General features: G+C 37.3%; 1 protein-coding gene across 3 annotated transcripts in view; it reads right to left on the bottom strand.

The window, feature by feature from the left end:
* Positions 1-13,081, bottom strand: part of Nrm (neuromusculin) — a 373,850-nt gene that overhangs the window by 74,061 nt on the left and 286,708 nt on the right. For all 3 annotated transcript variants that reach the window (XM_076386721.1, XM_076386719.1, XM_076386720.1), the window contains exon 5: positions 12,756-12,917. In XM_076386721.1, coding sequence (XP_076242836.1) covers positions 12,756-12,917 — 162 coding nt within the window. The remainder of the gene's footprint in view (positions 1-12,755; positions 12,918-13,081) is intronic.

Genomic DNA, 13,081 nt, shown 5'->3' with positions numbered 1-13,081 from the left:
AGTATGTCTCTTAGACGCTTATGACTGTCCTTTAACCCATTCAGAATACGTCTATAAGATATTCAGGCAAAAAATATACGTTTTTAAGATGTCCACAGGCATAAGTCTTTATAATCGTCCGTGTAGTGTGTTTTTAAGACGTTTTATGGAAGTATATTTCGGAAGTCCTTAGGACGTACACTGTCAGATGTTTTTAAGACCTCTAAATTATGTCGTAACAGGTTCAAGCATAAAATGAATATAAAATAGACGTCTCCAAGACATCGTCTGCTATCTGGATGTATATAACATAAACACAGATCTTAAAAATTGTAGTTTAAACACAAAGAAATTCTAAACCTTACGAACCTCGAAATAGCTTCAATTTTTTCAGCATCTCGAGATACTTAATAAAAAATAAAGTATATTACTTTTAAACCACTATTCTTAACCTCCTGCATATTAACTACTTCTGAACACTATTCGTTCACAGAGATCGTTACATATTAGACTGATCAAAGGGCAACTGCTAATTACACCGTTCTAATTCGCTAGAATAAACTTTCCACCCGTTTCTGACAGTACGACGCCTCGCTTCTTAGCAGCCGCATTCTCTTCAAAAACGCTACTCACAGCTGCGGTTAAGCAACACTCACCCGTTCCTAACACTATGACTGACGCATGCCAGTGAGCGCGTTAAAAAGTTAACATGCGAGCATACTTGAACCGAACTTTTCCCCTTCCCTCGCCACTCTTCGCCGTCAAGAGAAACACAGAGAGGAAAGTTTCTCGAGGGCGCACTAACACGAGAGATAATCCTCGAGCGCTGGGGCCGGCAATCAGCGAGTCGACGCGAGAGGAACGCGCAAAGACAGACCGTCGATCCGGAATAGAGGGCGAACAGGGAATCTAATATCGGGGATTGCATTTCCCTTCAGTCGCGCGTCGGCAAGAAGGCGGAAGAAAAAAATGACGAGTATCTATTCCGCCCCGTTTTGCTGGGACTCTTATTTTTAACGACGCACCGCGCGCTTCAGGGGAAGCTGCTCGCTCGTACAATCGCGGGGATCGTTTATCGACGTTGGCTCGCGCGGCCTCGGGAGATAGTAGGGAAATTTTTCGACGAAGGTAATGGAATTTCCCGCGGTATAATTGAAGAAAACGAAAGCGATTTTCGTGGGAAAAAGTGCTTAAAGCGCCCTGCGCCAGTTTCCCTTCCATCGTCCTTCCCTATAACTTCTTTACGCTCTCGATTAGGGTCTTCGAGGCAGCACTCGGTCCTGCCTTTAAACCTGTTTCCGGAAACCGATACCCTCGGTTTCCTTCAACTCGTTTCATTTCGGGGGCTGTTCAAGTAGAGTATCTTCTTGTTTTACCCTTTAACGGAGGAACGATCAATGTTTTCGAGGGTTTATTTAATCGACCTACCTTCTACTGTACTTGCGAGGGGTAGCTTTAGGTGAAGCCTGATCGACGTTTGTTGATTCTTCGCGCTGGAAATTATGGGAGTATTACCTACTGTTAGTAGATCCAATAAGATAAAATTAGAGCCTTGTACAGGGTGGTCAGTAAGTGGTGGTACAATCGCTCAGAAGGTGATTCTATGTCAAATAAGTCGAAAACATAGAATAATATATTTTCATATGAGGCTTGGTTTCGAGAAAATCGACTAAATATTCGCGGCGTATACGTGTACTTAAATTGTATTGGATCAAAGTTGTGTTTATTTTACTGGGTAGTCGAGAATACATACTAAAACAGGATACTTGCATACGATAAATTTATTATTATGACAGAAATTGTTGAAAATTTTGCCCATTGAGTCGAATACACAATTTTATTCTTTGAACTAAATTTGTATTTTCCTAGACATATTTAAAGTCGACGTTCTCGAAAAGCAAATCTCATACGAAGAAATGTTATTCGACGTTTTCGATTTATCTTTCCATCTAGAATCACTCTTTAATCACTTGTACCACCAGGCATAGACCACACTGTACAGTTTTCCATTTGAAATTAGCTTCTAAACTTTCCTTCAGGTTACGATATACAGGACGTTATTCCATTTTCCCAGCTTGAAATATTTCCCCTTAATATTCTCACGAGGAATCGATCTCTTTTCTTCGCTCAGGTGGAGTAACCCATTCGCTCAACATTGTGGCTCGCAAGCCTAGAACCCATTTCGCACAGAAAATATTTCTGAATTATTTCGCCGTGAACAAATTTGTCTCTCCCCTCCGTCGAATACAACTTTCCTCAACTTTCTATCGATCACGCCGCTTTCCAACTTTCGGGGTGTTTGTTCACTAATCAATTATCCCTGAGACTTTTTCCAGGGCGAAATTTTTCCTTGCCTGGCTGGGAGAAAGGGGGCAGAACGACAAGCCGAGCCGTGGCAAGTTTTTAAGTCGTGAAAACGACGGGGATGCGATTTCCTGGGTCTTGTTTGCCCCTAAGTAGCTGTGTGCCTGGCAATCTTGCGACTTTCTGCGACTCGACAGGTCCCGAGCATTAACTTTTGACAGCAGCTGCAACCGCTGCGAGACTTTCACAGATACGTTGCAACCACTTCCGACGCTTCAACTTTAAATCCACGCCAAGTCGTTAAAAGCGGCTTACTTAATCGATTCATTCGCGAGAAGCCTTTCTCTCGGGTCGACAATATTGCAAAAGAGGCAGGCTTCTACATGGAAAACATCAACGTTTCAGTTTTGACCTCAGTAGAATGCGCAGACACGATTAAATCATGTTAAGTGGCTACATCCCCATAGCTGGATCGCAGAAAGCTTACAAGTTCGAGAATTTAAAAGAAAAACCTGTCAGTGGAAATGATGGCAAAAGTTTTTCTGTTAAAAGATACATCCCTTGGGTATACTATCTCAAATTTTCATTAAGAAATATTATTAATTAAGGGAGATGTTGTCTCTACGATAGAAGACGTGTTTTCTGCTGGTGGAAATTCCCTAGCCCAAATAGTGCCTCTAAAAGCAAATATCTTCTTTAGTTCAAAACATTCTTTCATGAAAATTTAGGATAATATAGCTAAGAGGTGCATCTTTTTGTGAAAAAACATTTGGCAGCATTTTTATTGATAGTCTTTTTTAAAGTTCTTGAGCTTCCAAGTATCCTGCGGATTGTTAGATAACAGTAACCCCTTAAGTTGAAGGATTTTACATTTTCTGTTGTAAGATGCCTTAGTAGAAAGAATTTAAGACGCGATAAAATTGTTGGATAAATTTGTATGGATATTCGAGGAGCTCAAAAAGCACCTCAAGGAATAAGTTTAAGTAATTTAAATTATCAAGTAAGTGGATGGTATAGATATCAATAGAAGAGAAACCTGAATTGATAAAACTGTGATAACTGGCGACAGATCCTAAAATGTTACGGAAGACCTTAATTTTAGTTCGTAACATAAGGTAACTGACCCAATCGTCAAAAATAAGGTAAGTGACCCCAATTTCGCAAATGTTCTCAAATTCGTCACCAATAAGAAATTCATAATTTAAACTCAAGCTGTCTGTTCAGTAAGACTTGTCTTGTCTGGTATATAAATTTAATACCAGGGCAGACGACTCTTTCAGTTCACACTAGTAAACTCTGAAAACGAATTCTTTTAGACCAAATTGACAACCCTCTCCGCTACGATATGGCAAAATTACGTACACTATTTTACGGATAATAATTTATTACAGGTGTCAAATGAGACCCCAAGCCTTACAAAACATTCAACAACTTCAGTACACGTGTATTTAAAATCATTCTACAACAGTTTAATTGTTAGCATAGTGAAATTGGAGTCACGTACGTATGCCATCTTCTATTATTCTGCACTACAACCCTTTTTAGAAAACTATTGAATCCAGAAATGCAAAGCAAGTAATACACTTCTCCATCTAACTTTCCCCATTTATCTTCCAAAATAAAATACCGATTACAATAAAAACGAAAAGCACTTCCAGTCCATCTTGGAGCAAACTTCTCCCAACCCCATTAAAAAACAAAGGCAGGAGGACATATACCTCTCGAAGCGATCTCTCCTTACGTGCAGACGTTATCAAAACTTCCCACTGGAAAAGGCGGAGCAAGAGAATGGAGGGAAACGACCGCGATACCGATTAGTGCTTCAAATTGTTCGGCGTTCGCGTGTTCGCGCCATCCCTACTGCGGGGGAATTCAAGGAAGTATCGCAAAAAGCGGTCGTTGTCGATGCGTCGACGGGCGTCGATAATGGCTGCGGATCCTTCTATTGAATTCCGGATAAAAATGGTCATTATTTCTCCGCGATTAAAGCCATAGAAGCGGTCGAAGCCAATTCAGCCGCACGCCGCTTAGTAATCTTGAGTAATTTATGGCGCTATCGCGGTTTTAAATGCAGCGACTGTAAGAGGAACGCGAAACCTAGCCGAGACCGTTTTTATGATAACAGCGTATCGCGATGGCCCGAGTAATAACGTAAATACGTAATAATTAAGTTCGCCTGGCAAGTGTTTTGCCAGCTCTTACTACACCGAAAACTTCCTAGCTCTCAACACGACATGGTTTCTCTGAAATGAAGAAAAATCGAGCTCCCGATGCTAGTTTTATTGGTTGAAAACTAGCGTCGGCTCTTCATTTATTTTATATGTTAATGTGTATTGCGTTTCGGAAGAACGTTAAGCCTCCTTTTAATCAGCACTGACATCGAAAATAAAGTTTTGTCAGACGGTTGAAAAACTCACGAAGTGAATTGGGTTATCGATTATCGATTGGAATGGTGAGGAAATAAAAAAAAGGACCCTACGTTTAGCTTGAATACCTTGGTAATGACTGAAGACCAATTTTATTCTTATTCGCTTTATTTACTGCGATAGCCAGGTCAAATAATTCTCAGAAACTTTTGTGAGATTGATATGTCAATTTCAGTAACAAATAGTTTGATCAAATGTTAGGTATAGCTTGTGTCTTATCTACCGTGTTATTAGGATCCCCTTGACACATATTTTGTGATAGAAATAACGAAGTGACAGTTTATTCGTAAAAAGTTTATTAATTTGCAAGATCCTAGAGTTTCATATTGTCACAGATTGATTAAAGGTTCTTTTTAAACACGTCGACTTTATTTTCTTCGGAAAGTATTCGGTATTTTATTTATATACACTGGAAAATGCGACGAATTGTTTGATATTAAAAAAATAGTTTCAACCAATTTTTTGACACGAGAGAGAAAATGCAATGCTATTAGTTCGTCTGGGAATGCCAAAGTCATATTTTATTAATTTTATTGTAAATTCTGAAAACAGTTCTGGAAATTCAGTTGAAATGTAAATAATAAAACTTCAAATGCATGATTCTTTGTTTCTCAAAGAGGAACAGGTTTTTTAAATTCACTCTCTCTTCTGGCAGACTTGATAAAATATTCTGCACATTGTTACAGCACCTCGACTGTTTGCATTTTTATAAAATAACGATCAGAGGTTGTACTTCATATAATATAACAAATTGTCTTTTCAATATACAAGAAATAAATAAGATTTTAACTATTTCAAAATAATTAAAAAGGGTAAAAATTCTCTCAAGTCTTATCACCTTCACTTCCACTAATCATAAAAAACTGAAGATGTTATTTAGAATATAAATGAACATTATAGAAAGGCAATATTAACTGAGTGTCTGAAATTATAAATCGAAGTTAAGCACAAATCAGTTAAAAGATCCAATTCAAAGATATCATATTTTTAAAAAGAATTAGCGAATCCATAATAATTAAAAGTTAATATACGTACAACAATTAGCAACTAACAAAATCGGGGGCTGCAGCGAAACGAAAGATCTTTCGCAAATCGCTTTGTTAATTAAGTCCGTTGCAATCTAAATATTACAATGTTAATTGCACAGGGTGTTCGGTTTAATTGAGCACAATTATTAACCGAATTTCCTGCTTTCTGCGTTGCCCGCCTATATTACTATTGTTCGATTGTTAGCGAATAAATGAATAATTATTAACAAAATTTGCTGGGGCTACGAAGCACTCGAAACGGGAACAGTTTGCTGATCGTTCGAAAATAGTAGAACGTGATCTGTGAGTTTAATACCAGCAGGTTCGATTATGACCAGCTTAATTCGTATATCCCTTTAAGGAATAATTGATTGCCTGCCCTAGAGGGATTCTCTGTGTAATGTTTTCGTTAACAATTTATGCCTCACCATTTCTGAATCACGTATTCAGGTAATTTGAAATTTCAGATTCAAAGAAATTCAATATACATGACAACCTACAACTTTCTTTGATTAAAGAAATCGTGAGGTCTCACTTATTTAAAGTTGTTTCACTGAAAGTGGTGGAATTCGTTTCGTGTAATCACTTGAGCTCAATGTCTACTTATACGATATCTTCTCATAGAAAATAATAGCGATTATTGTAATAACTTAAATTTTTGTAACAAGGTTATGTCGACAGCTGTTGTAAAAACCACTGAAAATTAGTCACAGTTAAAAATATGAAAGAAGTAAAAAGAATTTAGGGCTGCCTTTTATCTGTCAAGCAATTTGCTTCAATCGAAAGGAATTCTGACATCCTTTATACAAAACAGTTAGTAACAAGAATAATTAACCAACATAAATTATTATTATTATTATTCTTTACTACTATTTGGTCTGCTAATGACCCAATGCATTACATTATATTATACGTATTATTCATGTTTTTGTAAATTTCTTTTTTAGTGTAATATTGTGACACTACAGCTTATTTTATGTTTAATGTAGAAGTGAGCACACTTCTGGTCCGCTCATCACTAAATAAATAAATAAGTAAAAAATTCTATCACAGATTCACATACTCTTATTTCCTAGATATTGATTCTTCCATTTCTTATAGAAGTTTCTTTGATTAACCATAATTTCCTTTTGCTAAAACTACAAACTCTATCCAATAGACTTCAATTAAGGCATGAATTCATATTCTTTGAAAATCAGCCATACTGTTGTCCCTACGTTCACGGATATTACGATAGGAGAACCTGTATTTTTTCTAGAGGAATAGTATTATAGGGCTTGCAATCTTTGACACCGGACTCTCATGTCTCTCCAGTTGCATCTAAATTACAAACTGCTCGTCGCACGCGATGCTTCTTCTTTCAGAGAATGAGAACAGAACGCAATTAGCCCGCTGATGATTTCTGATACTCCTGAGGATCCGTCGCGGCGAAGCGTCGCCTCGCGTTCTTTCTGCGAGTGTTAATCTCTCGAAACTTTGTAAAAGGAGAATGTCTTTTGCTCGGATACGCGACAAACTCTCGAGTTTCCGGGTTTCAAAGTCCCAACCTATTTGCCTTCTAGGCAACCGTGCTATCCACGTCTCGTTTACACACGGCAAAACGGTAGCGAAATCTGCGTGCGCCTCCGGTGGAACGTAATTATTTACTCATTAAATCTTTACAACGTCTCTGCACGCGCGTGGGCAAATTATACGGAGCGCCTCCTCTGGCTTTATAATTGGCAGCCAAAGAACGTTTGTTGATATTTGTTTACCTTTTTCCGTTTTTTAAACCCTGATGCTTTAAGCCGTTTAATATTACGTTACTTTTATTTGATGTGGTAGTCATGAAAATCTGCTGTTCTTCGGTTCGCTGTTATCTCATTGGTATTTTTAGTAAGTTCGTTAATTTAATCCCTGTTTCATTTTTAATGGGCGTTATTTTCTTTAACTTTGTGAGTTTGTTGCTAGTTATAAGTTGCAGAATTATAATGGATAAAGACTGTATATTCTTGAAATCACGAATTAAGAGAAGTATAGAAGTACCATTTAAGATACTATTAATGCTTATATCCTGTTAATTTATACTTTACATATATATATTAATTATTTGTTACAAGCTTTGGAGTAGGTACTTATTATAAATTTATTGTGTGTAGTTCAAACTTCGGAATTTTCTCTAAAGGTAAACCCTTAAGTTTATATACAGTTTCCCAGAAATTAACAGCCAAATAATGAGCTAAATATTTAGTTATTTATTAGCTGCATCTGAATAATGATTCACACACAATAGTTTCATTATACCTACTATACACATAAAATACTATTTTTGACTCAAAACTACTTTGCCATACGATATAACTTAAATAGCAAATATTATATCACACACGAACTCATATAAAACTTAAAAAGAGAAATGTACATCGACTCTAAGAAAAAACCCTGATACTTTCTCACTATTCAATTACTCTCACCTCACTAAAGAAGAAACGAGTTAAATTAGCTTCTCAAAAGCTACTTTCACGCTCTATAAACCCATCGCTCCATTCTGCTCACAGGTTATTAGCGAGTAGATATTACACAACAACCGAATAAAATCCAGCAAACTTTCAAACCATTTCCTCTCGACAACACCCCATCAGGCTCGTTTCCTCCCCAAAAGAATAATATGCGCAATTGGGTTCAATACCAACCGTACTCTAAAATTCTTAACACGACTGCCCTGCCCCAGCCTTATCATTACGATCCCGATTCCAATCGCGGTGCTGAATAAGTGAGCGTCTCGCATCCCCGATCGAAGATTGCTTCGCGGCCAGAATCGCGAAGGAGATACGGTCGAGCGGGAGGCCGAGATTAAAGAACGAGGAACCAAGCCCAGGTACGTAGATTAGAATAATTTATCGGGCTTCTGATACACGCTTCTAACGTGCCACGAGGAAGCATTCCGCTGGCCAGCGCGAAACAAATCGCCGACGAGCCATTGTAACAGGGAATAAATGGGGGGTTAGGGTCTCGCTGCTGGATCCGAAAACTTTCACCCCCCACCTTTTCTCGCGCATCCCTCCCGTGCTGCATGAAGTTCCTAGAGTTATATCCGCGCGAGGGGGGACGAGAAGAGGGAAGGCGAAACGACCCCCCTGTCCTAGCGGCAAGTAGATTAAGAGTTAAAGTTGCGCTGGTGAATGTGGAAAGCCTGTTTCCTCTCTCAGCCACGTCCCTACCCATTCTCCCACGCGAATCTTTCGTCAAATTGCGATAACGTTATTGCGAGGGAAACCGAGGAAAGAAATCCCGATCTAGGGTTGTATAAAAGAAGTTGCTGGAGGTCATTTCGTGGGGGCGGCTCGTGGAACGTAAATGAGAAAGATATCTTGCTTTTATAATATTGCAAATAATGAAGTTTGTTGCGCTGTGAAGAATCTAAGGTACAACTCAGGAAACGTAATTAGAAGAAATAACTAAATTACTGATTTTAAGAAGTTGAGATAAGGAAGAAATACAGGAATCCCTGAGTTTATGTTTCTTTGCGTTATGGTTTATTTGTGTGGGATCATGGTGAATTAATTTTAACAAATACACTCACAGCGGTATCAAAACGATAATTACTTGGTTTTGCGACTGAACTGTAGCTATGCAATTATTTTTATTAAATAAAGGTCTATTCTTCCTTCTGTTATTATTTATGTGTGGCTGTAAGGCAAACCAATCTATGTCACATTTTTAAAAAATTTAAATTAAGGTCTTAATTAATATTTAGAATATAGAATGCATATTTTCAGAAAGAAGAAAAGGCAGAAATTCATAAGACAATATTAAAGTTGAAAACTTTAAATGTCAGTATCTCGAAAACAAAAATATGTGACTTGGATTATTTTGCTTTACAATCATAGATATACGAATTAGGTAGAGCGTCTGACCAGTATCAGATTCCAACTATTTAAATTATCGAACATTTGATAATCAACCTTTACTAAGAATAACGAATCGCGCTTGATTCATTAATAATAAAGAAAAAAGTAATTAAGTAATTGGGTTCTCGTAGATCCTAATCTCGTAGATCTCGTTTCATAAATTGAAAACAGTTTTAACCTTCTCTTACCTTTCTTTTGTTAAGTAACTGCTTTAATATGTAGTCTACGTTGCATCAGAAAACAAATTTCTTAATTTATAGTTATACATAATTCAATATTCGATTTGATATTCCACTCAGAGTTCGCAGATCACTTAATCAACTCTTCCACTTTAAATTCCACAGAACATGGTACGGCGTATCCGATAATTTCAGTAGTTACGAACTGATGCATATCAGACATTTCGCTCGGCACTATGTATACAGTGATCTTTACTTTGCATCAATATCACGGTGTACCTGCACTACTCCATTGTGTCTGATACACAGATACTAGATTCGATAACGTATCACCACTACTCACACAATATGCTGTCTTTTACTAAAATTAAAAATTCAGCTTTAAGTCAGAGTTATCACACACTAAAATTGTTTTAAAATAACACTGTCTATAACTGAAGAAAATAATTTATAATTATAAGTGTTATATAGTGTTATAATTTATAATTATTAATTTAACTAATTCAATGGTTTCTAATATCCATTCAAAAACACTTTGCAAGTTAGTCATAAAAATTACATGACAGTGATGAAAAAAAGATTGCATCAACTGCAATGAAACTGAGAATAAATATCTGCAACAAGCAGAACCGATGGAACTAACACACACGGAACTTTGGGGGGTGTTGTTATAAGCACGGACACAAAGTAACTGAGCGCTGCTGGGGAGTGTTTCTGTTTATCAAACCTCGGTATACTCCCCCTGTCATGGTTGTCAGACAGTGGGGACAGGTTGTATTGCTCGTGGAATATGATGATCGAAGATATTTTGCATGAATATGTATGCTTACTAGAATGCATGTTGGGAATTTAATGGTTTTCGAAATATTTATACATAGAATCACAAATAATTTAAAAATCAGTAGTACATTAATAGAGGATAACGAATGAGCATGAAGCCATGAAATAATTAAGAGTTTTCAGAAAGTACATATTTGAACTAAGTATCAGGATACTGAGTGAAACTATTTTCCTTAATTGAATTACTGATATATACTAATACAGAATTTATAAATACTGCTTGTGGATGCTTAACCATTTTTCAAATAGCTAATAAGTCAGCTCCATTAAGGCTGAAATGGAGTTAATGGAATTAAAGGAAGAAGAAAAGATCTTTCAATTCAAGGAGTATGAAAGATAAACCTGCAATTTAACCCGCTTGCGTGTTACATTACTTTTATTTCTAGCAAACGACGCAGGAAGAATCACTTTTTGTTTCAGTGTCACAGCTGCCCATGATTTATGACTTTAACCAGCAAAGTAATAATTTAGTGATGGTTGATTCTCTTTCACTTCGTTTGTAATTCATAGATCATACTTAACTCTCAAACTTTCGACAGAAATTGATCACAAGCAGGAACTTCCTGTATCGTTCTATCTAAAAACATTAATCTTCGGTTCACCCGCGTCGGTAGAAGATGGTGAAATCGTGATTTGTAATTTAATCTTCCTGCTGAAGGTGTGCCTACACATTGTAGAATGACTTTAATACTTGTGACGCTCTTTCAAACCCTATGATTTAGCTGAAATTAATTAATTTAGCTCTGTATCTGGAATTCTTCATTTTTTATTTAATTAATATAATTTCTAAAATAGAAATATATAATAAAATAAAATACTATAATTTCTAAAAGTATGTTTGCTAAATGAAGGCAAGGTTCTTTTCCTTAATCTGTAATAGTACTCCCAAAATATACTTTGTAAGAAGGAGCAAAAATTCGTACATTCCTTCCTCTTTATTCAATAGTAATTTCTTGTATCCCAAATATATCAATCTCAGTCAGAAGTAAATTAAAATTGTAGAATAAAAACCTATTTGTGCTCATCAGATGTTGCATATAATTTTGGAAAAATGATAGAAATGAATATTTCCTTATTTAAGTTGCTGTTTGTTATACTGACAGCCAAAAGGTATACAATCACTACAATGTGAATTAAAACATTGGCTGACAGTATCACCATTAACATTAAAATTAAAATTATCAAAGCAGTTAAAATAATTCTCTAGCAATAAGACATAATGATATAAGTCACTTTTCACAGAAATTTAAATTTATGCCTTAAAAGTAGTTCACGAGATAGAACTTCTATTATTCACAAAAGGAATTCATAGAACTTTTCCCTCAACAAGATCATGACACAAAATGGTTTAAAACTGTGGACGTCAATACCTCAATAACATTGTCCTACAACAACAGCATTGGTTTCACTACATACCATCCTTTGACCCTCGCCGAAGGATATCTGGGTCCAAATGAACCCAGGCGTAGTGTTACGAGAGTTAGAACCATTATCCTTACTTTAAATCGACATTTAATGAAATTAAAAAAGAAAGCAGCAAAAACTCAAAGGAAATCTATCACTCGTTAATTAACAGTTAATAACTCCGACTATCGACAGAGCTGAAAAAGATAATCAAGGTCCACCATTAAGCACAAAGGGAACCCTGAATCGTGCACAAAGAGATTTCAATCCATTCTCACGCGCAAAATTACAGTGTCAGTACTATCCCATCGCAGGACATTCTATACATCCTGGCCCGAGACACAGAGGAAGATTCTATCTCAGGAAAGGAGGGTTCACTTTCACGAGAAACAATCGATACCGGTCGAGGAGGAGGCCAAAGGAAAAACGAATCGTCTACTTTTCACTTCCCATCCGAAACTTTTCCTCGAAAGGTTCGAAGAGCGCTCGACGCGATGTCCAGATAATGAATACCGTCCTATCGTGAAGGAGTTCAGCTTCGTCGGATTATTTCCTCCTCTTCGGTCGATCGAGACGATGCGACGATAAAGAAACGCTTATCGTCTCGAGTGATTCACTTTTCGAGGACAATAGCGTCTGTCCGTGGGACAGGAGGACCCCGTGCACACGCGTGCACACAGATAGACAGAGATCTATACCACTTACCGTGAACATCCAGTTTGACGTCGACGGTGAGGGGCTCGACGAGCGCTATACTGTTTACTTTACACGTGAAAGTTGCACCCAGTTCGTCGCGCGTGATTTGCATCTGTAGCCGGCTGCTCCCGGTGCCTATTCTGTCGTCGCCGATCGTCGTCAGGTTGGTCGCTGGAACACGCGTACAGACATGTTTTGACGTGTTTTTAGAACGAGACGTGGGGACCGAGACGTGTCACTCCTCGCTCGGGGAAATTGGATTTTTGATATGGGATTAAGGGAATAAATTTCAATTCGCTGAAAGTTCGCGAGCTTGATAGTATGCGCTAGTCTAC

The sequence above is a fragment of the Calliopsis andreniformis genome, chromosome 10 (genome assembly GCF_051401765.1).
Source record: "Calliopsis andreniformis isolate RMS-2024a chromosome 10, iyCalAndr_principal, whole genome shotgun sequence".
Lineage (NCBI taxonomy): Eukaryota > Metazoa > Arthropoda > Insecta > Hymenoptera > Andrenidae > Calliopsis > Calliopsis andreniformis.
Note: the sequence above shows the minus strand (reverse complement) of the source record. Positions and strands in the feature narration are given on the sequence as shown.